The 27,190-nt window shown below is 41.0% G+C and overlaps 1 protein-coding gene across 1 annotated transcript in view; it reads right to left on the bottom strand.

The window, feature by feature from the left end:
* The window catches only part of CCDC15 (coiled-coil domain containing 15), a 63,484-nt gene extending 37,745 nt beyond the window's left edge, over positions 1–25,739 (bottom strand). Inside the window, 8 exon segments of the mRNA XM_080650743.1 lie at positions 691–804; positions 12,097–12,200; positions 12,203–12,281; positions 16,149–16,298; positions 18,650–18,838; positions 19,432–19,625; positions 23,090–23,268; positions 24,827–25,739. Of these exon segments, the coding sequence (XP_080506869.1) occupies positions 691–804; positions 12,097–12,200; positions 12,203–12,281; positions 16,149–16,298; positions 18,650–18,817 (615 nt within the window). The 5' untranslated portion in view covers positions 18,818–18,838; positions 19,432–19,625; positions 23,090–23,268; positions 24,827–25,739.
* Positions 25,740–27,190: the final 1,451 nt, after the last annotated feature.

Below are 27,190 nucleotides of genomic sequence, written 5' to 3'. Positions count from 1 at the left end.
TCTTTCTTTTTAAAAAATAACGGTATTTTTTCCTAATTAGAAAGCAAAATATATACATTATAGAATAATTTTTAAGTAAGAAAACCAAGAGAAGAAAATAATAATCACCTGTAATACAACTACTCAGAAATTATCAGTATTAACTTCTTGATCCACTTCTTTCTAGGCTGTTATCTATGCACATGGCATTCTCTCCCCATCTCTTTATTTTACTTTATGTTTTTTTCATAGCACTTACTGTTTGAAATTATATTCTATATAGAATACAATAGATATCTCTTTATTATATGCCTCCCCACAGCACAGAAGCTCCTTGAGGGATCTTTGTCCATCTTTTCACGTGCTTCTAACACAATGTCTTGGCATTTATAGATGTCCCATAAATATTTGTTGAATGATTTTTTAAAATTGAGATTATATTGTATATAATTTTGTATCCTACTTTTTTCACTAAACTTTATCTCACAGACACTTTCCCTTGTCTTCAGATGTTCTATGAAATCATGATTATTTTTTAGAATGGCTATATACAGATGTATCATAATTTTTTAACCATTCCCTACTATTGGATATTTAAGGTTATTTCCAATTATTTTACAGTTGTGAATAATGTTGAAATTAGACACAAATAAATATTTATCTGTACTCTTATCTCTATTTTAAAAAATAATTTATTAGAAATTAATTTACCTGATGGGTGGAAAAGCTTTTCCTTGTATCCTGTGGAAACACTGCTGCATATTTTTGACTCATAGTTTGAAAGGATGCCAGCTGGTGACGTGCCTGTTTCATGGTTTGCTTAAGCTGTCAGGGAAAGGGGTAAAAAAGCAAACGAATGTCTTAATACCAAATTCACTAGTGTTCCAACAAGAACACAGGCCCCTATTATTAAGAAATTCGAGACCTAAGACAAGAGGATTACTTATAAAGGAGACTGTGACCCGTTGATAGTGTTTTTACATTGTTTTTATTAAGAAACTGCATTTCATAACTTGATTTAGTGCTCAAATTTTTTAAAATAAGGTATGTTTTATACTATGTACACAAAAATATCAGAACCTAAAAGTTTGAATTATTACACTAGAAATTATTGAACAGACTTATTACCTTCTGGTCCTTGCATGCCTAATTACCTTTTATCACTCCTTGCTAGATGTCTCTAATTCCTAGTCCTCCTAAAATCCTTTTTTCCTATTTACATGAACACCTCTTCACCCCTACATTTGAAGACTGTAGCTATTTAAAGTATTTACTCAAATCTCCCTTCTTCCATGAAGCCTTCCTAAATTACCTGAGGACACAAACTCAAACATCTCAACAGAACCAATTAGTTTTAAGTACTCTAAGTAACAGCTGATAATGAGTATTAATACCAAGTATGTTGACTTTGTGTTCATTCCTAATCTCTACCTAGTAATTTCAGTAAGCACCTATTTTTAATTCTTTTTCAGAGAAGCACAGCCTACTTTATATTTCACAAATCTGTATAGAATGTTCCTTAAAGGAAAATACAAAAATGAACGAAGTACCTTTTATTTAGGCTAAGCATTATATATCATATGGAAGAAAAGCATATCCCTGTGGCACGCAGTGAAATTATGGCAAAACAGGGACCAGTTCTAACCCAACCAGTAAAAGTTTAATGAGATTAGTTCTCACTTGAAGGGAAATCATGACTCTGATTTATAGATATCTATCTATATAAAACCCTAATATGCATATCGACTGAATGGCGGAATGACCAGTTGCTATGATGTGCACTGACCACCAGGGGGCAGATGCTCAATGCAGGAGCTGCCCACAGCCTGCAGGCCCCGACAAGCTACAGCGGTGGAGGGTGGGGCCAGTGAGCAGGCGGCGCCAGGCCAGCCAAGGCCGGTGTGAGTGGAGGCCCCCCGATCGCCCCACCAGTTGCCCCGCAGAGGGAGGTGACTGGCGGCGGTGGCCGAGGGCAAGGCTGGTGAGTGGGCGGTGCCAACCCAGCCAAAGTGGGTGCAAGCAGGGGCCCCATCACCCTGCCGGTTGCCCCACAGATTAGCCCTGATCGCCAGTCAGACCTAGGGACCCTACCTGTGCACGAATTCCGTGCACCAGGCCTCTAGTAAATAATACTGTTGTGATTTTTACTAATAGTGAAGTAGGGATAAAAAACACTCTCACAACCAGCCTAGTTTCCTTATAGCACATATCACCTCTGTTTTGTTCTTGCTTCTAGAATGTCTATAACTCTAACCAGAGAAATCTGCTTGAAACATCAATCTTTATTCTACTAGGAGGGAGATTTCTACATTTGGTTAGCACAGAGTGGCTAAAGGGATCACAACAGTTACTTAAAATGCAAAAAGAGGTATATGTGCAGTTGAGGTTATAAAAAAATACAAAGCCATGAATATGTCTCCTTTTAAAAAAATTTTTTTAATTGATTTTATGAGAAAGGAAGGGAGAGGGATAGAGAGATAGAAGCATCAATGAGAAAGAAACATCGATCGTCTACCTCTGCATGTCCCCCCCAGGAATCGAGCCTGAAACCCAGGCATGTGCCCTGACCAGGAATTGAACCGGCAATCCCTTGGTTCATGGGTTGATGATCAGCCACTGAGCCACACCAACCGGCGAATATGCCTCCTTTTACTCATTGCCAAATATGGTGCATGTTATTGCCCTGCACAATGTAACAGATTTAAATGAGGATACATAATTTTCATTTCCCATCTAGTTTAAAACTCTATTAGAGCCACAGATTGATTTTAGTCCCATACGCAGGAATTTCAACTGGCCCAGCAGTTGGAATATATATTATATTCATTTTTTTTTCTCTGTCATTATCTAAACCCTTCATCAAACCTCAACCCAAAGGCCCTTTCAATGACCTGCTATGAGGAGTGAACAATGGCCACCCAAAGATATCTGGTCCTAATACCTGAAACTTTTAAATGTTTTTTTATAAGGAAAAAGTGCCTTTGCAGATGTGATTAAGTTAAAGATCTTGTGATGAGGAAATAATACTGGATTATCCAGATGGGCCCTAAATGCTATCACACATCCTATGTAATAAAGAGCTAATATGCTAATGGTTGTGAGGCCCTCATGCCATACCACCGTTCAGCAGGAGGCTGCCTGTTTGGCGGGGCAGAGCTACCACATTGCTCTGGAGACAGGGCGGAAGCAGGGTGGTGCCCGGAGGAAGTGGGACCATCCCATGGCAGGGAGGGCAGGGGTGAGAGCCCGTAGTGCCCCCTCACCAGTCCTTTGCCACCCACTGCTCGCACTCAGCGCACCTGCCACCCACCTGCCAGGGGAAAGAGTGCAGCACCCGCGCCACCAGGAAGTGGCGCTTGAAACTCCGCAGCAGGCATGAGGCTTCCACACTCTCCTCTGGCGCCATGACGGGGTGCAGAGCCACCGCATTGCTCTGGAGACTGGGTGTAGGAGGCAGGACCAGCCCGAGGCAACTCGTGGGACCAAGGGCGGGGCTTGAAGTGGCCAGAGAAGGCCAGAGGGGTTAGGGGCGGGGTCAGGCACACTCAAGCTCTGGATGGAGAGGTTAGGATGTCAAGGCGGGGAGGCGGGCGGGGCCACGCAATTTCACACGCTGGGTCACTAGTATCCTTATAAGAGGTAGAAGAAGGCCCTAGCCAGTTTAGCTCAGGCAGGGGTCCTCAAACTGCGGCCCACCGGGTGCCGCTGCCTGTCCTGCTTAGCAGCCGACTCGTCCCGGGCCCACAGTGCATATGGGAATTTGTTCATAGTTTTTTTTAAAACTATAGTCTGGCCCTCCAACGGTCTGAGGGACAGTGAACTGGCCCCCTGTTTAAAAAGTTTGAGGACCGAGAACAACGCTCCCCAATTGGCACAAACACACGGGTTCAGAGGAGCTCTACACTCCACCACGGAAAGGTCAGATTTCGCCTGGGTTAAGGAGAGAGAGAACTACATAACCAGACACCCGGAGAAGAGAGACCATGGGGAGACAAAGAAACAGCCCGCATATGAAAGAAAAGCAGGCATCACCAGAAAAGGAAGTAAACGAAATGGAGGCAAGCAACCTTCCAGAAAAAGAATTCAGAGAAATGGTCATAAGGTGGCTGAAAAGAATGGAAGACAAATTCGACAATATGAGCAAGAACCAAGAGGAAATGAAGAAGAACCAAGAAGAAATGAAAAATGACATCGCTGCTGTAAAGAACTCAATAGAAAGCATCAAGAGTAGACTAGAAGAAGCAGAGGACCGCATCGGTGAGCTAGAAGACAAGATGGAAAAAAATATCCAAGTAGAGCAACTTCTAGAAAAAAAAATTAAAAGGCAGGAGGAGAGTCTAAGGGAACTTTGGGACAACAGGAAACAAAACAACATCCGCATAATAGGGGTTCCAGAAGGAAAGGAAGCTGAGCAAGGAATAGAAAACCTCTTTGAAGAAATAATGACAGAAAATTTCCCTGATATAGGGAAGAAAAAACCCACACAAATCCAAGAAGCTCACAGAGTCCCAAGCAAAATGAACCCCAAAAGACCGACGCCAAGGCACATTATAATTAAATTGGCAAACACCAACGACAAAGTAAGAATCTTAAAAGCAGCAAGAGAGAGACAGAAAGTTACATACAAAGGAACCCCCATCAGACTAGCAACTGATTTCTCAACAGAAACTCATTAGGCCAGAAGGGAATGGAATGAAATATACAAAGTCATGCAAAGGAAGGGTCTGAATCCAAGAATACTGTACCCAGCAAGGCTGTCAATCAAAATTGAAGGTGAAATCAGGAGCTTCACAGACAAAAAAGGACTAAGGGAATTTATTACCACCAAACCAGCAATGCAAGAAATGCTAAAGGGTCTGCTGTAAAAAAAAAAAAAAAAAAGAAAGAAAGAAAGAAAGAAACAGGAAGCGAAGAAGTAACACAGGGGTAAAGAATAGGAATGGCGACAAATAAGTACCTATCAATAATAACTTTAAATGTAAATGTATTAAATGCCCCAATCAAAAGACATAGGGTAACGGATTGGATAAGAAAACACGACCCATATATCTGCTGTCTACAAGAAACCCACCTCAGAAAAAAAGACGCACACAGACTGAGGGTGAAGGGATGGAAAAAGGTTTTCCAGGCAAATGGAACTGAAAAAAAAGCTGGGGTAGCAATACTTATTTCTGACAAATTAGATCTCAAACTGAAGGACATAACAAGAGATAAGGAAGGCCATTTCATAATACTAAAGGGAGCAATCCAACAAGAAGAAATAACTCTGGTAAACATATATGCACCCAATACAGGAGCACCCAAATACATAAAAAAACTCCTGGAGGATATCAAGGGAGAGATTGACAGCAATACAATCATAGTAGGAGACTTTAATACCCCACTATCACCATTGGACAAATCCTCTAAACAAAACATCAGCAAAGAAACATCAATCCTAAATGACTCACTAGACCAGATGGAATTAATTGACATCTTCAGAACATTTCACCCCAAAGCCACAGAATATACATTCTTCTCAAGTGCACATGGGTCATTTTCAAAGATAGACCATATGTTGGGACATAGGCAAAGTCTCTTCAAATTCAAGAAGATAGAAATCATATCAAGCATCTTCTCAGACCACAGTGGCATAAAACTGGAAATCAACTACAATAAAAACAACCCAAAGAAATCAAACACATGGAGACTAAACAGCATGCTATTAAACCATGACTGGGTTACCAGAGAGATCAAAGAAGAAATAAAAAAACATCATGACAACAAATGACAATGAAAACACTACAATCCAAAATCTATGGGACACAGCGAAAGCAGTCTTGAGAGGGAAGTTCATAGCTCTACAAGCCTACTGCAAAAAACAAGAAACAGGGGTAATAAATTACCTAACCCAACAACTCAAAGAGTTAGAAAAAGAGCAACAAGAAAAGCCCAGTGTAAGCAGAAGGAAGGAAATAATAAAGATCAGAGCACAGATAAACGACATAGATACCAAAGAAACAATACAAAAGATCAACAAAACCAAGAGCTGGTTCTTTGAAAGGATAAACAAGATTGATGAACCTCTAGCCAGGCTCACCAAGAAGCAAAGAGAGAGGACCTAAATAAACAAGATCAGAAATGAAAGAGGTGAAATAACAACAGATCCCGCCGAAATACAAAGGATTGTTAAAAAATACTACGAACAACTCTATTCCAACAAACTGGACAACCTGGAGGAAATGGACATATTCCTAGAAAAATATAACCTTCCAAAACTCAATCAGGAAGAATCTAAACAGCTCAACATGCCAGTAACTATGGAAGAAATTGAAGCAGTCATCAAAGAGCTTCCGGCAAACAAAAGCCCGGGGCCAGACGGCTTCACAGGAGAGTTCTACCAAACATTCAAGGAAGAACTAAAACCTATCCTCCTCAGACTATTCCAAAAAATTCAAGAGGAAGGAACACTTCCAAGCTCCTTCTATGAAGCCAGCATCACCCTAATACCAAAACCAGATAAAGACAACACAATGAAGGAGAATTACAGGCCAATATCCCTCATGAATGTAGATGCCAAAATCCTCAGCAAATAGGATCCAGCAGTACATCAGAAAGATCATACACCATGACCAAGTAGGGTTTATCCCAGGAATGCAAGGATGGTTCAATATCCGCAAATCAATAAATGTGATACATCACATAAACAAAATGAGAGATAAAAATCACATAGTCATATCAATTGATGCAGAAAAAGCATTTGACAAAATCCAACACCCTTTCTTGATAAAAACTCTCAACAAGGTGGGAATAGAAGGATCATACCTCAACATCATAAAAGCTATATATGATAAACCCACAGCTAACATCATACTCAATGGGCAAAAACTAAAACCATTTCCCCTAAGATCAGGAACAAGACAGGGATGCCCACTCTCACCACTCCTGTTTGACATAGTACTGGAAGTATTAGCCACTACAATTAGACAAGAAGAAGAAATAAAAGGCATCCAAATTGGAAAAGAAGAAGTAAAGCTGTCCTTATTTGCAGATGACATGATATTGTACATAAAAAACCCGAAAGACTCCATCAAAAAACTAACAGACTTAATAAATGAATTCGGCAATGTAGCAGGATACAAAATTAACACCAAGAAATCTATGGCATTTCTATACACCAACAGTGAACTTACAGAAAGAGAGACTAAAAAAGCAATCCCATTTTCCATCGCACCAAAAAAATTAAGATACTTAGGAATAAACCTAACCAAGGAGGTAAAAGACCTATATGCGGAAAACTACAGGACACTGAAAAAAGAGATAGAGGAAGATGTAAACAGATGGAAGAACATACCATGTTCATGGATTGGTAGAATCAACATCATTAAAATGTCCATACTACCCAAAGCAATCTATAGATTCAATGCACTCCCCATTAAAATACCAATGGCGTATTTCACAGACCTAGAAAGAACTCTCCAAAAATTCATCTGGAATAAAAAAAGACCCCGAATAGCCACAGCAATCCTGAGAAAGAAGAATAAAGTAGGAGGGATCTCAATACCAGATTTCAAGCTGTATTACAAAGCCACTGTCCTCAAAACAGCCTGGTACTGGCACAAGAACAGACCTATAGATCAATGGAACAGAATAGAGAATCCAGATATCGACCCAAACCACTATGTGCATTTAATATTTGACAAAGGAGGCATGAGCATACAATGGAGTCAAGACAGTCTCTTTAATCAATGGTGTTGGGAAAATTGGACAGATACATGCAAAAAAATGAAACTAGATCACCAACTTACACCATACACAAAAATAAACTCAAAATGGGTACAGGACTTAAATATAAGACGGGAAACCATAAAAATACTGGAGGAATCCACAGGCAGCAAAATCTCAGACATATGCCGAAAGAACTTCTTCACTGATACTGCCCCTAGGGCAATGGAAGCCAAAGAGAAAATAAACAAATGGGACTACATCAAAATAAAAAGCTTTTTCACAGCAAAAGAAACCATCAACAAAACAACAAGAAACCCCACTGTATGGGAGAACATACTTGCAAATGTTATCACTGATAAAGGTTTAATCTCCAACATCTACAGGCAGCTTATACAACTTAATAAAAGGAAGATAAATGATCCAATAAAAAAATGGGCAACAGACCTAAATAGAATCTTTTCGAAAGAAGACAGAAGGAAGGCCAAGAGACACATGAAAATATGCTCGAAGTCACTAATTATCCGAGAGATGCAAATCAAAACGACAATGCGATACCATCTCACACCTGTCAGAATGGCTATCATCAACAAATCAACAAACGACAAGTGTTGGAGAGGATGCGGAGAAAAAGGAACCCTCGTGCACTGCTGGTGGGAATGCAGACTGGTGCAGCCACTGTGGAGAACAGTATGGAGTTTCCTCAAAAAACTGAAAATGGAACTCCCATTTGACCCAGTAATCCCACTCCTGGGAATATATCCTAAGAAACTAGAAACACCAATCAGAAAGGATATATGCACCCCTATGTTCATAGCAGCACAATTTACCATAGCTAAGATTTGGAAACAGCCTAAGTGCCCGTCAGCAGATGACTGGATCAGAAAACTATGGTACATCTACACAATGGAATACTATGCTGCCATAAAAAAGAAGGAATTACTACCATTTGTAGGCACCTGGATGGAATTAGAGAACATTATGCTAAGTGAAATAAGCCAGTCAATGAAAGAAAAATACCACATGATCTCACTCATTTGGGGATAATGAAGAACATTTATAAACTGATGAACAAAAAGATAGATACAGAGGCAGTAAAGCATCAAACAGACTGTCAAATTACAGCAGTAAGGTTAGGGAGAGGTGGGGGAAATAAGAGAACCACTGAAGGACTTATATGCATGTATATAAGAGTAACCAACGGATGCAAAACATTGGGGGGTGAGGCATGTATGGGAGTGGGGTGGGGGGGGGCAATGGTAAGATATGTACACATATAATACCTTAATAAAAAAAAAATAAATAAAAATAAAAAAAAAAATAAAATAAAAATAAAAAGTTTGAGGACCCCTGGAGAGCATAGGCTTGTGGGCTGAAGGGTCCCAGGTTCAATTCTGGTAAAGGGCACATGCCTGGGTTGCAGGCTTGATCCCCAGTAGGGGGCGTGCAGGAGGCAGCTGATCAATGATTCTCTCTCACCATTGATGTTTCTATCTCTCTCTATCCCTCTCCCTTCCTCTCTAAAAATCAATTTAAAAAAATTAAAAAAAAAAGAGGTAGAGGAAGATTTGACCCATAGAAGAGAAGGTGATGTGAAGACAGAGGCACAGATTGGTATGATGTGGCCACAAGCAAAGGAATGCCAGCAGACATCAAAAGCTAGTAGAGTCAAGGAATGTAAAAATCCAAAAGGAGAAAAATGATAGCTATAATCAAATACTTGATGTGTTCTTAGAGATCACCATGGTATATTATATTCTATAACTTGAGAGTACAAAACTAGGCCCAAATAGTAAAAATTATAGATTTTTACTCAATGTATTGAAAAAATATTTGTAATTACTTCAAACCTTCTAAAAATTAAAGTCTAAAAAGTGAGTTGATCAACAGTGGCAATGTTGTAGCAGAAATTAGAGGGCCATATGTATACTTGAAACATTATAAAAAGAATTCCTTAGAGAAAGGTTAGACTAGATCAGCCGTGGGCAAACTACGGCCCGCGGGCCGGATCCGGCCCGTTCGGTTCTTCTATCCGGCCCGCGGAGCCGAAAGAGCGGAGGGTTCTCTTGCTCTCCCCTCCGCTCCTTTACTTTGAATTTATATTAGTTCACACAAACACTCCATCCATGCTTTTGTTCCGGCCCTCCGGTCCAGTTTAAGAACCCATTGTGACCCTCGAGTCAAAAAGTTTGCCCACCCCTGGACTAGATAATGTCTTTTCTTCTCTAACACTTAATGTAAAATGTAAATAAATTCAAATATATTAGAAACTTCAAACACATATAGAAGTAGACAGAATACTATAACTCTTGGCCAATCTTGTTTTATTTATAACGCCCTACTTCACTTCACCCTTACATTATTTTGAAATACACCCCAGATGTCAAACTATTTCATCCTAAAATCATAAGAAAATTGAAAAGTACACTTACATTCAGAAAGAGAATTACATCCACTATTTACTCAACCAGTTCTAGATAAACTAAAGGCGGCTGTGCTTGAACAGTCTCATTGTCTACCTCTTAGTGACATCTAGTGGATAAAAACTGCAACAGAAACAGTATCTATTGTCACGGTATGGTGTGGACAAAAGTTTATAGGCTTGAAGTAGTTTTCAGCGGTTGCCAACCTTTTGGACCTCAGGGACCACCAGTGGCCCACGGACTACTGGTTGGTGACTGCTGGTTTAAATCACTGAACATTTAGTGGTTCATCTTTTAAGAAAAAAAGTATTATAAAAACTTTTAAAATTTTTGAAACATTTAAGGCTTCTCATAACTTGATTTCCTTCTACCTAACCTCATTTTCTGTTTTCTCCTTTATAAACTAGCATTAGAAAGGTTCTATCACTTATTCCCAAATATATCAAGCTTAATACATATTCCAGACTTTTAACTGTCCCTCCTATCTCAAAATTCTCTTGAATTTACCAATTCAATTCAGCTTAACAATTCAAAATATACAGCTCAATTCCACCTTTTCCAGGAATTCTTCCCTAACTATTCCTTTGGAATTTAAATTATTTTTTAACTGCCAAAACACAACTTTATCACCAAATACAGCAAGTATCTCTATATTAATGTCTACTAAATTGGGGTCTATTAGCTTTGTATATCTACATGTAAATATAAACCCACAAAGGGGCCTATTTCACATTTTATTAGTATCCCTACAATGTTGAACAAACAGTTCATCTGGTGGACTGATCTATTAGCCCACCAGATGAAATAAAATCCTTACTTCAGTGGGATTTATAGCTACAAGGGCCATAAAAGCAAGGACTGTGTCTGTCTTAATCAATGTTCTATCCCTTTTACTGTATGCAGTGCCTGGCTCAATAAGTAGTTGCTCAACAAATTATTCATAATCTTATAAAAGAAAACAAAAATGATTATCAAAATGATGACTACAAACCAAACAAAGAAAAAGTTGTAGTTTTGGATAAAGAAAAAAATGTTTTTAAGTATTTCAACATAACATGTGCTTATAAAGCTTTCCCTATTTATTCTAATAACACAATTGGATTTGCTTCATACTGTGACCAAACACGTTAGCAGTTACACAACTTTTATTTTCACAAAAACATCATTTTCCACATTTTGCTTTCCTCTCACTATCCCTAGGAATACAGTTTTTAAGTGGTAAGATGAAGAATAATTCCCACAGCAGACTTGAAATATATGATATCAACTGGACAAAAGCTGAGGCATACTATGAATAGAGTTGACTGATGGCATCAAGTGATTCAAGTGAATGAATCTACTGATGGTGATTAATTTTGAAATAGGTATATAAAATGAATCACTAAATAAAAGTTACAGTTAAAAAGAACCTCTGAATGTGTTGAGACTTTCCTATATTAATACTTGAGTTTTAGAACTATTTATTATGAGAATCAGATTAAACGACCAAAAAAATGAACACACAAAATCCCCCATATATGTAGTAACCTTTTTGCAACAGAGGTTAGGATCACCCTGTCCATATGCTACAAACTGAGAAAGATGGAGGAAAGGAGAAAGTGAAAAACACTGATTTGTTGTTCTACTTATTTATGCATTCATTGACTGATTCTTGTATGTGCTCTACAAGGGATCAAACCCGCAACATTGGCGTATTAGGATGACGCTCTAACCAATTGAGCTACCTGGCCAAAGCTCTTTCTAATAACTTTTGAACTTTAACACTTTGGCACCTTATATAAGATGATTCTAAATTGTCTTACCAAAAATAAATATGATATTTTTAACATATATTAAAATAAACATCATCCCACTATTTCCCACTTTATAAAGATTTTTAAAAAGGTGAGAAAAAGTGAAGTTGAATGTGATACCTCCTCATCTCTATTTCATATCCTAATATGTCATACATCTAAAAAAAATTGTAGATATAAAATAAATATGTACTTACAGCCAGGGCATGTTGTAATAATTGATTCTGATTCTCTCTATCTTCTATTCCATCATCAAGCTTCTGGGAAGGAGATGACCAAGCACTTCCAACAGCAGCAAATTATTTGGAAAAACACTTGTTCTTTTGGAAGTTAAGTGTCCTAGCTCTGAAGGCAGCATAGCTACAGTATCTTCTTCTTCTGCTTCTGCCTACACAAGGAAGAAAGAGTGACATGATTCTAGTGAGATTCCACCCCAACCCAATACAATCAAATAATGTCTATAAGCTGTCCAAAAGATTTAAAATTGGTTCCAGAGGGAGGTAGCAGAAATCTGGCAAAAACACATTTACCAGGCACTTACTATGTGCTAATAGTTTACATTATCTCATCTAATTCTCACAACAGTCTTATGAGATAAGTATTATATCCCCACTTTATAGGTGGAGAAACTACAGTCCAGAGAAGTTGTCATTAGCCCAAAGATCACATTGCTAATGAAAAAGCATAAGCCAGCCCTAACCGGTTTGGCTCAGTGGATAGAGCGTCCGCCTGCGGACTGAAGGGTCCCAGGTTCGATTCCAGTCAAGGGCATGTACCTGGGTTGCGAGCACATCCCCAGTGGGGGGCATGCAGGAGGCAGCTGATCGATGTCTCTCTCTCATCGATGTTTCTGGCTCTCTATCCCTCTCTCTTCCTCTCTGTAAAAAATCAATAAAATATATTTAAAAAAAAAAAAAAAAAGCATAAGCCAGGTGAGCATCATGAGAAGTGAGAAGATCCCTTTGCATATCCCCTTACATCTACAGCAAGTTAAACATCTACACCATCATATACCATGATCAACTGGGATTCATTCCAGGGGTGCAAGGATAGTTCAACAGCCGCAAAATAATCAATGTGATATACCACATTAACAAAATGAAGGATAAAAATCATGTAATTCCTTTTTATGAAGATGGCACAGAAAGCTAAGAAGGAAGCCCCTGCCCCTCCCAAAGCCAAAGCCAAAGCAAAGGCTTTGGAGGCAAAGAGAGCAGTGTTGAAAGGTGTCCACACGTCACCCACCTTCCGACAGCCAAAGACACTAAGGCTCTGGATGCAGCCTAAATATCCTCAGAAGAGTGCACCCAGGGAAACAAGTTTGACCACTATGCCATCATCAAATTCTCCTGACTATGGAGTTAGCCATGAAGAAGATAGAAGACAATAATACACTTGTGTTCATTGTGGATGTCAAGGCCAACAAGCACCAAATCAAACAGGCTGTGAAGAAGCTCTATGACACTGATGTGGCCAAGGTCAACACCCTGATCAGGCCTGATGGAAAGAAGAAGGCATATGTTCGACTGGCTCCTGACTATGATGCTTTGGGTGTTGCCAACGAAATTGGGATTTATCTTAACTGAGTCCAGCTGCCTAATTCTAAATATAAAAAAAAAATCATGTAATTACCTCAAGAGATGTAGAAAAAGCATTTAACAACTTATAACATACACTTATGATAAAAAAAACAACCTAAAAAAATGAGTATAGGAAGGAAGTACCTCAACATAATAAAGGCCAATAAGATAAACCCACGGTCAAAATCATACTCAATGATGAAAAGCTGAAAGCTCTTCCTCTAAGATTAGGAACAGACAAGATACCCACCTTACCTATTATTCAACTCTAGAGGCCCGGTGCACAAAATTCATGCACGGGGGCTGGGGGGGGGTGACCCTCAGCCCAGCCTGCACCCTCTCCAATCTGGGACATCCCTCTCACAATCCAGGACTACTGGCTCCCAACTGCTCGCCTGCCTGCCTTCCTGATTGCCCCTAACCACTTCTGCCTGCCAGCCTGATCACCCCCTAACTACTCCCCTGCCAGCCTGTTTGCCCTTAACTGCCCTCCCCTGCAGGCCTGGTCACCCCTAACTGCCCTCCCCTGCCGGCCTGGTCCCACCCAACTGCCCTTCTCTGCAGGCCTGGTCACCCCCAACTTCCCTCCCTTGCAGGCCTCATCCCTCCCAACTGCCCTCCCCTGCAGGCTTGATCACCCCAACTGCCCTCCCCTGCTGGCCTGATCACCCACAACTGCCCTCCCTTGCAGGCCTGGTCCCTCCCAACTTCCCTTCCCTGCTGGCCATCTTGTGGCAGCCATCTTGTGTCCACATGGGGGCAGCCATCTTTGACCACATGGGGGCAGCCATCTTGTGTGTTGGAGTGATGGTCAATTTGCATATTACTCTTTTATTAGATAGGATATTACTAGAAGTCCTAGCCAGAGCAATAAGGCAAGAAAAAAATTAAAGGCATCCAAATTCGAAGGAAAGAAAGTTGTCACTAATTGCGATGACATGATTACATATATCAAAAACCCTAAATAAAGACTCCACCAACAAACTACTAGAAATAATAAACAAATCACACTCCTCAACTTCAAACTATACTACAGAGCTATAGTAACCAAAACAATATAGTCTTGGCAGAAAAACAGGTATACAGACCAATGGAACAGAATTGAGAGCCCCAAAATAAACCTATATATGCAACTAATTTACAACAAAGGAGCCAAAAATATACAATGGATAAAGGAAAGTCTTTTCAATAAACAGTGCTGGGAAAACTGGACAGACATATCCAAAAGAATAAAACTAGACCACTATCTTACATCATACACAAAAATTACTTAAAATTGAATAAAGACTTGAATCTAAGACCCGAAACAACAAAATACATAGAAAAAAAATTAAGTTCCCAGACATTGGTCTCAGAGATTTTTTTGTGTGAATTTGACTCCAAACGCAAGAAAAACAAGAGTGAAATTGGGGCTACAGCTAACTAAACAGCTCCTGCACAGCAAAAGAAATCGTCAGGAACAAAGAGGCAACCCACCAAATGGAAAGATATTCGCAAATGACACGTCCAAGAAGGGGTTAATATCCGAAATATATAAAGAACTCATAAAACTCAACAACAACAACAAAAATTGGATTAAAAAAATGGGCAGAGGATCTGAACAGACATTTCCCCAAGAAAGACATACAATGGCCAATAGACATGAAAATATGTTCAACATCACTAGTTATTAGAGAAATGCAAATCAAAACCACAATGAGATACCACCTCAAACCTGCTAGAATGGCTATTTTAAAAAAGACAAGAAATAGTAAAGTGTTGGAGAAGATATGGAGAAAAGAAACCCTTGTACATGTTGGTGGGAATGTAAATTGGTGCAGCTCCTATGGAAAACAGTATGGAGATTCCTTTAAAAATTAAGAATAGAACTACCATATGACCCAGCAATTCCTCTTCTGGGTATTTACATGAAAAATATAAAAACACTAATTCACAAAAAATATATGTATTCCTATGTTTACTACAGCATTATTTACAATAGCCAAGACATGGAAACAACCTAAGTGTCCATCAATGGATGAATGGATAAAGATGTGAGAGATATATATATATTACTTAGACATTAAAAAAAATTGCCACTGTAGTAACATGAATGATCTTGAGGGTACTATGCTAAGTGAAATAAGTCAGATGGAAAAAGACAAAAACTATATGACTTCACTTATGTGGAATATCAAACAAAAAAGTAACAAACTAACAAAACAAACAAAAACAAGCTCATAGGTAACAGACAACAGAATGGTAGTTACCAGAGAGAAAGAGCAAAATGAGCAGAGAGGGTCAAATATCTGATAACAGAAGAGAACTAAATTTTGGGTGGTGAGCACATAATAGAGTACACAGATAATGAATTATGTTGTATATCTGAAATTTATATATTATTAACCAATGTTACCTCAATAAATTTAATTTTAAAAAATAGCATAAGCCCGAATTCAAACCCCAAAAGGAATCCAAAACATTGTTTTTAATTAGTAGAAGCAAAAAATGAGTCAGAACAACACAGGAATAAAACATGGTTTCTCTACATACAAATTTACTGCTTTCACCAGCAAATCGGATTATACAAAGCATGGAATCAAAAGAAAATGATCTGGTACTATCTAATAGCTTATCTCATAACACACACTTTCCACTCACTCTTTACTCAGGGCTCACTTTGAACTTACTTCTTCATAAGACTTCTGAAGCTGTTGCTTTTTTCTTAGCCTAATTCGTTGATTTACTCGGTGTTTGGCTTGTCTCTGAAAACGCTTCAAAGCTTCTTGTTTTTTTCTTAACTGTTCCTTTAGTTCTTCTTCAACTATATATGCTGCAGTCTAAAGATGAAAGATAGAAAATGAACTTTAATGTCAACCGTTTTCCCAATAGGGCTCTGTTATAAACACAAGTCAGGAAACAATCCTGAAAAAAAAATAACTCAGTTCTATAATCTAAAATTCCCAGTAGAGTAAGGAAATCACAGGAGTTCAGAGGTGATAATCTAGACATAGCTAGTGAGTGCTGAGAACTTAAAAGCAAATCACAAACTAAAAATTGGAATTTGGAATACTCAAATCTAATCTGAATTTCTCACTGAACTGAGAACAAACAGTGTCTTCATTAATTCTTAATGAATCAATTCAAATCCATCTTATGTTATACATTTTCTAAAATGGTGAAACAGTCCAGACACACCAGATTGCTCACCATTCACCAAAATATCTTATTCTAAAATGCCTTCATACTCAGAATTATGCTCCATTTTTAACCCTGCATGCCCTCCTGTAATCTCTATCTAGTAAAGACCTACTCAGTCTCCCAGACCATCTAATACCCACCTCCTAGTACCTTCCACAGTCCTTTCTTCCTCTCAGCTCTGTTATGCTTAGTACCTCTGATTAATGTTAACTGAGTATAGTGTTTCTTGATTCCTTCATTAGATTACGATCTCCTTGAGGCCAGGAAATGTATTTAATTCTCCTTTCTTTCCTCTATCTATATAATAAAAGGCTAAGCGACCATTATGGCAGAACGATTAGAACAACCAGTCGCTATGATGTGCACTGACCACCAGGGGGCAGACACTCAATGCAGGAGCTGGCCCCCTGCGGTCAGTGGGCTCCCACAGGGGGAGCGCCGCTCAGCTAGAAGCCAGGCTTATAGCTGGTGAGTGCAGCAGCAGCGGTGGTGGGAGCCTCTCCTGCCTTTGCAGCAGCACTAATGAGCAGCGAGCAGGCAGACGGTAAGCTTAGAGTGAGGAATCCTGGACTGCGAGAGGGCACAGGCCAGGCTGAGGGACCCTGCCCCCCCACCCCCCACAAGTGCACAAATTTTGTGCACCAGGCCTCTAGTAGTATATAACACAGAGACTTGAATATAAAGGTACTTAATATCTGTGTAATGCTCAATCCCAATACATATTCTAAACAATTTGGAACATTTTATCGAATTTGAGTCCCTGATCAGTACTCACAAAGTCTTATCTTTCTTCTTTAAATACCATAGTCTTAGCACTTAATTATACATTACCCAAACTCTTAAAATCCTTTCTGGAAATAGGCAGAGTAGAAATAAATGAATATGTACATACATACATAAAAACATAAAGTAAACAAAATAAACACTGCATTACTATTTAACATTTACTTTAAACATATCTCATATCTCCTCTAATATCAAGGACCACTAAGTAAACGTACTTCATACTTTTCACCTTCATGCTCAGCACCCTGTCTATACTATACATTCAGAAGACCTTCACACACTGTGCATTCCATAAATACTTACCGAATGCCCATATTTGTTAGGAACTAAGATAAAGATGGAAATGTGATGATAAGTAAGATTCCCCCCCCTGTGATCCAGGAACTCACACCCCATCAGGAAAAGTAGATATGTAAACAACTTACTATGAATGTAATGTGTTAAGTGTCACAATAAAATCTGAAGAAATAGCGAAGTGAAGCAGTTTGGTGAAAGACTATAAAAATCTTCTTACAAAATTATCCTCATGTGTTACTTAGTATGAGTCTAATCATGTAAACAGGCACACATGTAAACTTTGCATAAGTTTCCCTTCATCTGAAATGCTCCTTCCTCCCTACCATCTTGTACTTAGAGCAGATCCATTCCTTTAGGACCAACACAAACTGTATTTCCTCATTCATTCATTCAACAAGTATTTCCTGAAGACCTACCATAAACCAGGCCAGGAATGAACAGAACATAAAGGTCTCTGTCCTCATGGAATTTATTGGTATACACTTTCTCAGAATCCCGGTCAGAATTCATCTTTTCCTCTTCTATTCTATTACTGCCTGAATCTCCATTCTCAAACTTATCAAAAACTTTAAGCGGATAATTAATGTTACATGAAATGTGGCCAACGGTGGTCCTGATTACACTGCAGAACGTCTGGAAGATATAGACGTTGCCTACTGCTTGTGCGTAACAAGCAATCAAGAGTTTGTGAAGTAAACTGAAATACATACATGTATACGTGTGTAAGTTTTGACAAATACACACGTATTTGTTCTATAACTCTAATGCAAGAATACAGTATATCTCTTTATGACCAAAGAGAAATAGCATCCTCAGACTGTTATTCTAAGCACCAAAGAGGCAAAAAAAAAAAAAAAAGGAAAGATGGGGTAGGAACCCCACTATTTTGGTTCCCACTGACACTCACATATGCTGTGTTTTCCGAACTGTGTGGTGAGGCAGGTTCCACCCATGCCCCAACTGGTACTACAGGCTGGTTCCTCTCCGCCAGCACTGCCAACACGTCCTTGCTCTTCTGGGGGTTTAAAGCCAGGGGCAACTTTGGGGTATTTCGACGCTTCTTGAGGGGGGCCATACTTGCTGAAATCTGTGACTCCTGGTTAGGAGAAAGAAAAAGCTTATCATCTTCAAACGACCGCGTTAAAAGCTCAGCTTCCTAACCCATGAGCCACAGTCCCCTAGACGGAGAGAAGCCTTGGAGAAGGCAGCAGCCTGACAGAGTGCAAGAACGGGGATTCTCGAAGAAGGTAAGAGGAAAGAAGGGAAAAGCAGTGGGAAGGAATAAGGGAGGAGGGGGGAGGCTTAAAGATTGCCTTCCGGAAGAAATGGGGAATAGAAGGGTCTGACGGAGAGGACTGTACCCAGGGGTGGCACAGCGAGGTGAGACTGGGAGGACCGACGGCAGCAGCCTGATAGAACGGGGGCTGGGGCGGGGGTGAGAACCTGGGTCTGAGGGAGAGTCCAATCCGTATCCGGTTATGGGGAAGACGCTGAATAAGGAGGGGGTCCCAGGACAGAGAAAAGCCTATTTCTGAGGCCTACGGGTCCCGCTACCGCTGAGAGAGCACCCGCAACGCGCCAAACTCAAACTCTACCCAGGACGCTAAACTAACCCCCTGCGGTTAACCGCCACTTCCGGGTGGGGTGCCCCGCCCCTCAGCCTCTCTGAACCCGCCCCTTCCGGACTACCCGGGGGCGGGCGGATAAGGCGTGAGGGCGGAGTTCGCGCTTAGTCCGTCACTTCCGCTGAGGGGGCGGGACTTGTGAAGGCGTCAGGAACCGGGCGGAAACGAGTGTGTGCTCGGGGCCGCTGGGTAGTGTTCCCGGCCATGCGCGGCGGTCTGAAGAAACTGCTGATGGGTCGCCGTAGTCTTACATCGAGACTGTACCAAAAAGCAGAAAAAAATAAAATAAAATGTGTCAGTGGAGGAGACATGAAGTTTTAGATAGGATGACCAGAGAAGGCTTCACTGAGATACTCTCGGGCAAAGACTCCATTGCAAAGTCTTCGGAGGTAATGGAACAAGCTCCTGTAATCCCCAAGGGAGAGTTTTATAAAAGAATGTTTCGGGTACAGGGAACAGCGAGTACCATCACTCCCAGATGTTTGGGCCCAGCCTAGCAAGAAGGCTGGTGTGACTGGTGCAGAGTAAGAGAGGCAGAGTTTTGAGACAGAAGGTCAAAAGTTTAGGGGTGGGGAGTCATAGATATTATAGAGGACTGTAAGCCACTGAGTGGCATTGAGATGGGGAGCCACTGGGAGGTTTTGAGCAAAGGAGGGCCATAATGTGATTTAAAATGCTAACGAGTCATTTTAGATGCTGTACTGAGAATAGACTGAATGGGGCCTAAGCAAGTAGACCAATTAGGAGGCTATTCCAAGAATCTGCATAGGAGATCAGGATGTCTTGGATGGGGAAGTCATTCATGGTAGAGATATTGAGATGTAGTTGGATTTTGGATATATTTGGGAGGCAGGACTTTTAGGACCTGGTGGAAGTTGGATATGGAGTGTGTGTGTGTGAGAGAGAGAGACAGAGACAGAGACAGAGAGAGACGTGTCAAGGAAAATTCTAGGGATTTCATCCTGAGCAGTGACAGGATAAGGTTGCCATATACTGAGATGGGGAAAATGGTGGAAGGAGTAGGTTTGAAAGGGGACAGATAAAGAGTTCAGTTTGAGATAGATTAAATTTTGTTTTTCGAATTGACATTCAAGAATGTAGTATGATAAAAGTAGCTGGAATTCAGAGGAGAGTTCTGGGCTAGAAATATAAATTTGGGAGCGGTTAGCCTATTTAAAGCCATGAGACTAAATAAAATCACCAAAGGACTAAATATAGACCGATAAGAAAACAGGTCCAAGGACTGAGCCCTGGGGCTGAGAGGGGGAAGGGGTATCCCAATATTAAAGAGGCTGAGAAGAAGAAGAGGGGTATGCAAAGAGCTTGCAAGAATTAGCCAGTAAGCTAAGTAAGAAAATCAGGAGTGTTACACTTTGAAAGGCAAGTGAAGAAAATGTTTCATTTAAGAGGACAGCCCATTTGTGTTAAATCCTGCTGGTAGATCAAATAACATGAGGACTGAGAATTGATTGTTGGATTTAACACTGTGGAGGTATTGATGACTTTAAAAACAGCAGTGTTTTTGGAGTTCTTTAAGAGCAAAAGCCAAGCCTGATGGGGTAGACTAAGAGAGAGGGAGGAGGATTTGGAGAGAGTGATTTTAGACAACTCTCTCAATGAATCTTGTTGTAAAGGGGCAGAGACATAGTGAAAAGGAGAGATGGAATCATGGGAGTTTTCTTTAAGATTGTAGCACACTTTTTTTGTTGTTGATGGGAATTACCCAATAAATAGGAGAAAACTGATGATAGAGGAGAGAGATGGGAGAATTTTTGCATCTACGTCCTTAAGTGGGCAAGAAGAAATGGGGATCTAGTGAACTGGTGGAGGTAGTGTTTCTTCCTATGTTGAATCCTGTGTATGACGATCTATCTTCTTAGTGTCCCTGAACTCACTACTGGGAACCCAATTTTTCTCTTGCTAATTAAGCTTTGTTTTTTACAGTCCCTTTTGCCCACCTTATCCTCGGCTTCACATCTTATTTCAGAGCCTTCCTTTTTTATACTGGTTTTTACTTCTGGGCCTGACTGAATGCAACTCCTTTCAGGAGTATAGTATGAACATTAGACAAAGAAGCACAGGCTGAGTTGGAACTATGCAGACTTAAAAAATATGTGATTTTGAGCAGGTTCCTTAACCTCTCTGAGGTTAGTGTAGGTAGCTAGTTAGTACTAATAAAGGAAGGGAGCAAATAGAATGAGACAGTAAGCCTAATAAACTAGGGAGTTGAACCAGAAGATAAGCCTGATTCACTAGAAAGCCACAGCGTTCAAAGGCTCCCCAGGCGACTGACACATCCTTGGCAGCAGGGACTTGATCTCATCCAACCTTTTAGCAGAATTGGGAGGTGCGGGGAAGGAGGAGTGCATTCGTCTTGGGCACATGCCCAATAGAAGCCAAGATGGTGCAGGGGGAGGTAAGCACATATGCAGTAGAAACCAGATGACAGCAGCAGAACGTTAGGACTTGCAGCAGTAAAAGCGAAGATGGTGACCATAAAGGGGAGGTCTCTAGCCTGGGAAAAGAATCAGATTGGATAAGGGACACAGAACCCGAGAAAATCTAGGAAATAGGATTGGTTAGGAGGAGGATACAGCACAACCCCGAAGGATTGGGAAAGAGAGTCAGTATGAAGGACCGGGATAATATAATCAAAGCTTAACATAGGCCTCTTCTCCCTCTCTCTCTCTCTCTCTCTCTCTCTCTCTCTCTCTCTCTCTCTCTCTCTCTCTCTCTCTCTCTCTGTAACATGCATTCATGGGGGCCCAAGAATGGGCCCCAAGCGTGCATCTGGGAACAGCAAGGCATCATTGGCTGGAGCGCAGCTGGGAACAGAGACTAAGCCAGCTGGATGGGGTCAGAGACTGAACGGGGCTAAGCTTTGGCATGGATTGAACCAATGGCACAGACCCTGGACCCTGGCCCTTCTGGGCTTGATGAAAACAGGGCTGGACTTCTTCCACAGGGGGATGGATGGAGATAAGACATGATGAACCTAGAGGCAGTCTTTTATTTGTCCCCCAATCTTACCACTACACTTCACCCTCCCATGTGTCGGTTCCTGGAAATGCTTTTCTTGCTACTTTGTGGCAGGACCCCATTTCCACCAGTAACATTACTAATTTCTGGAACCTGGAGTGCTCTTCACACAGCAGACTAGCTGATTTCCACTTCTGCCCCTCCGTCTGTGAGACGGGGCGAGAGATGGAGGATGGGAGTGAATCCTTCCCTGGACATGGTTGGTGGGAGGACACCATCTGAGGATCCAGGAGAAGGAAAACAATGAAGCCTTTCATGAGTTGGGGGTATTTGTGGCTTCTTCTCCATGATTTTTCAATCTGTTTTCATTTGAGTACTGACGCTTTAGAAGAACAGGACTCCAGAAATGTTCTCTAGAACGTCTTCACTACAGCTTAAATAGGTCAGCAAACTGGATCTTTCCATCACTTTAAAGCCAATAAATTTCTCCTCTTTGTTCCTCTGGAGAGCTGCTGAATAGGGCACGTTCAGCAACCATGGACACAAGCCCGAGTTCCTCTCAGTTTCCGAGGGGGCTGGAATTCTATTCAGAAATCAGATATTTACTCTCAGCATGAAAGGCTTTGATGTTTTTCAGTTTTCCAGTATGGAAATGGGAGCACCTCCTCTGCCTTACAGAAATGTACCCAGGACCCTGTGCCACCCTGCACCCTGATCACATGTTTCTCCCAACAAACCCATACCTTTTGAGACATCATCTCTCTGCAGAATGCTCTTCCTCTGAGTGACTCCTCACAGTTACAGAAATCTGCAGGCAGCAAAACCAACATTCAGGATGAGGCTATGGGAAGGCTTTGACTCCATCTCCACTTTCTATTTGATGTTTCTCAACAGCAAGCCAGAGCAGGGCTACCTAGGAGAGCTTTAAAAAAGAAAAAGGAAAGAAAAAATGCCTTCCTCCAGGGCCACAAAAAGCCTGTTTTGTTCCAAAGAGAGCTAGCTAATCTGTCTTTTTTGGTGGCTACTAGAACAGCAAGGCTCTGCCTCCTCAGCACAAAGCTTCACACATTCCTTGTTTCCCAGGCAATGCCACAGCTCTACAAACTCTGGCTGGCTTGGCCTCCTGGATCCTCTCTCTCTCTCTCTCTCTCTCATCCTGGCAAATTGAACTTATGGTAGGGACCACTCTAACACCGTTCACATATAGGCTTATGGAACAAAGAATCAAAACTAACTTTATCAGTAATAGGGGGCACAAGGAGTAGGTAGAGTGGCCACCTTCCATCATGTAGCTTAGAGAGTAAAGGCTGGGGTTAAAAGGTTAGACCAAGCCTGAAACACACACACACACACACACACACACACACAAGAGGGGAATGTCCCACTGAGGAGTCAGGGAGGCAGTCCAAAGCCTAAGCTCTGTTGGTGATCAAACAGGGTTTCTAATCCAAGTTCTGCCACTTAGAATCTAGATGACCTTTGCAAGTGACTAAATTCTTAAATCTTAGTTTTTCCCGTTTGTAAAATGGAGACATAATCTCTACCTAAAAGGAGTATTGGGAGAATTAAATAGGTATAAAGTGCCTGACAATAAAATGAGGAGTAGCTCACACACACACATACACACACACACACACACACACACACACGCAGAAGTTAGAGGAGGGAAGGTGTGGACAAGATGCCTCCATGTGAGAAGCAGCCAGCAGTCAGGAATTAGCTTCCCCGCTCCCCTCCGAAGCTGCCCTCAGCCTACATCTGATGGTGACTAAATATCCCAATTCCCTGGCCCCTTGGATGGGATAACTCTGAGGCATAGTCTTCATTATCTCTCAGAGTTCCCTAAAAGGATTAAGTTGTTGCTGCCCGTGATGGTAATTTGATTGATATGGTATCCTTCCCTTCCATGTCTCATTTCCCCAATACACTACCTGGTTTTACTAGGATCACCTTTTGAATAAACTAACTTCTTGTCTTAGGGTCTGCCTCTGGAGGAACCCAAACTAAGATACCAATACTCAAATTTCCAAAGTCCTAGGTTCTCAGGACAATCTTTGACTCCCAACCCTTGCTTTCTCAGTATATAATTCATTCTCTCTCTCCCTCTCTCTCTCTCTCTCTCTCTCTCTCTCTCTCTCTCTCTAGTATTAGTTTTCTTTTCTTTTTTATTTGTTGTTCATCTGTAATACCAATTTAACTGGATGTCATGTGTTTTTTTTAAATATGTTTTTATTGATTTAAGAGAGAGAGATATAGAAATATCAATGATGAGGGAGAATCATTGATTGACTGCCTCCTGCACGCCCCCCACTGGGGACCGAGCCCACAACCACGGTAATCAAACCATGACCTCCTGGTTCATAGGTCGAAGCTCTACCACTGAGCCACGCCAGCCAGGCTCTCCTGTATTAGTTTTCTATGCTGTATAACAAATTGCCACAAATTTAGCATCTTGAACGGACATGCATTTATTATCTTACTGTTTCTGTGGGTCAGGAGTATAGGCACAGCTTAGTGGGTCTTCTGCTCAAGGTTTCAAAAGACTTCACTGAAGGTGTTGGCTGGTGGGCATTCCTTTCTGGAGCTTGGGGTCCTCTTTCAAGCTCATGTGGTTGTTAGAAGAATTCAGTTTCTTGTGATTGTGGGGCTGAGGTCCCTATTATCTTGCCAGCTGTTGGCTAAGGGTTGCTCTTAGCAACTAGAGGCTTCCAGCCATTGCTTGCCATGTGGCCCTTTCATACATGGCAGTTATTTTATTAACTGAACAATCTCTCTCTCTCTCTCTCTCTCTCTGGTCTGCTAAGTCTGGGTCTTACATCATATAACCTAATCAAGGGAGTGGCTGTCCTATCACCATAGCTATATTCAATCAGCTAGAAACAAGCACGCATACTGCATTTGCGTGTAGTAAACTTTTCAGAACACAGAAGAGGAAGGGTTTTTAGTGTAGCAGTACAAGCTGTTCAGGTTTTCTTCAGATCCCCACCAAGTTGCTCTCTCATTCCCTCTCCCCTTCTTCATTTCTCTCCCCTTATCTTTCCCCATCACCAAAGTCCTATTTATTTCTAATGCACAATTGTTTATCTTTTTGTTCCTTGACTACTTGTGTTTAAGGTTTTACCTTCCACTCCATATGGCATATCTAAATATTTTTCTTGCTAAAGACAGTTCCCTCTGTAAGAGTGATTTGGGTGTCATTTTTAGAAAATTTTTTTCATTCTGCTATGAAAAATTATTTACAATTTAGTGGAGGAGGAACAGATATGACTCAATAACAGGAAGTGAATGAAGAAAAGGTGGGGGGGGGATGCTAAATATAAAAATCACCACTGATGTTATGCCATTAGTAAGGCCAAAATCTCTCTAGTAATGTCAGTGCCAGAACATTCTTCCTAGAGCCTGGGAACAAAGGAACAGGCCAAGTGGGTGGGGACATCCTGAAATCTAACGGTAGAGGGTGTGGAGAAAAGGGAACCCTTGTGCACTGTTGGTGGGAATGCAGATGGGTGGGAATGCACTGGGGAAAGCAGTACAAAGATACTTCAAAAAATTAAAAATGGAACTGCCTTATGACCCAGCACTTTCACTTCTGAGAATTTATCGGAATAAACTTTAACTACTAATTCAAAAAAAATATGCATTTCTGTGTTCATTGCAGCATTATTTACAATAGCCAAGATTTGGAAGCAGCCTAATTGTCCATCAGTAGATGAGTGGATAAAACAGCTATGGTACATTTACACCATGGAATACTACTCAGCCATAAAAAGGAAAGAAATTTTACCCTTTGTGACAACATGGATGGACCCGGAGAATATTATGCTAAGTGAAATAAGACAGAGAAAGACAAGTACCATATCATTTCACTCATATGTGGAATCTAATGAACAAACTGAACTAACAAGCAGAATAGAGACAGATTCATACATAGGGAGCAGGCAGACAACTCTTGGGGGAGGTGGATGTTGGGGGAGGTGAAAGTATTGAGCAAAAAAGAAAAAAAAAGAGGAAACTCATGTACACAAACAACCGTTTTTTGATTGTGTGGGGGAGGGGAGTGGGTGGAGGTAGAAGAGGATATAGGGGGGATAAATGGAAAAAAAATAAAATTGGTCATTATTTACATATTGTGTGTGTATGTGTGTGTGGGTCGGGGCTCCATTCTGAGCTTCAGGAAGTGCTCAGCACAGAGGTTTGAGTTCAGGAGGCCAGAGCTGCCATGGGTGCAGGGATGAGGAGTCAGGATCCCAGAGGAGGTGCCAAACAAGGAGTGTGCAACTCTGTGCAGCAGAAGGGCCAAGGGGACCGGCCTATGCAGCTCAGAAGAGGACAATGCCCTTGAAAATGCATCTGTTGAAATGCTCAGAGGAGGAAGGGGCATGGCCTTGGCTAAGCAAGGCCATTACTGCTGTCAGTCAAGCATCTGTCCACACCATTGTTTTAGCAGCCACATTATACAGAATTCAAAATCAGGCCCTGCAAGGAGACCTGTAAGAGTGGAGAGTTACAGTTTCTGCCCCAGAGAATTTCCCAGGATAATGAGGAGATGGCTGCAGTAACCACATTTTCTGATTCAAAAGTCAGACAGGCAGACTGACAAGTATAAATATACTTTTGAAGTTAAGAACTGTAATGTTTATAATCAGGATGTCAAAGAATACACAGCCCACATCGTCAACAATTATATGGGACAGACATACAGGAAAAAAACAGAACACATGGAATGATAAAACAAGCAAGGACAGCTGAGGTCAATGTTACGTGTTATGTGTGAGAACAAGTTGGCTTGACTGTTGACTTATGTCTCTGTAACCCAATTGCCTACAGCCTATTGGATCATTGGC

This window comes from Plecotus auritus, assembly GCF_963455305.1.
Source record: "Plecotus auritus genome assembly, chromosome: 13".
Taxonomy (NCBI): Eukaryota; Metazoa; Chordata; class Mammalia; order Chiroptera; family Vespertilionidae; genus Plecotus; species Plecotus auritus.
The sequence above is the reverse complement of the archived record's forward strand: the minus strand, read 5'-3'. Positions and strand labels throughout refer to the sequence as shown.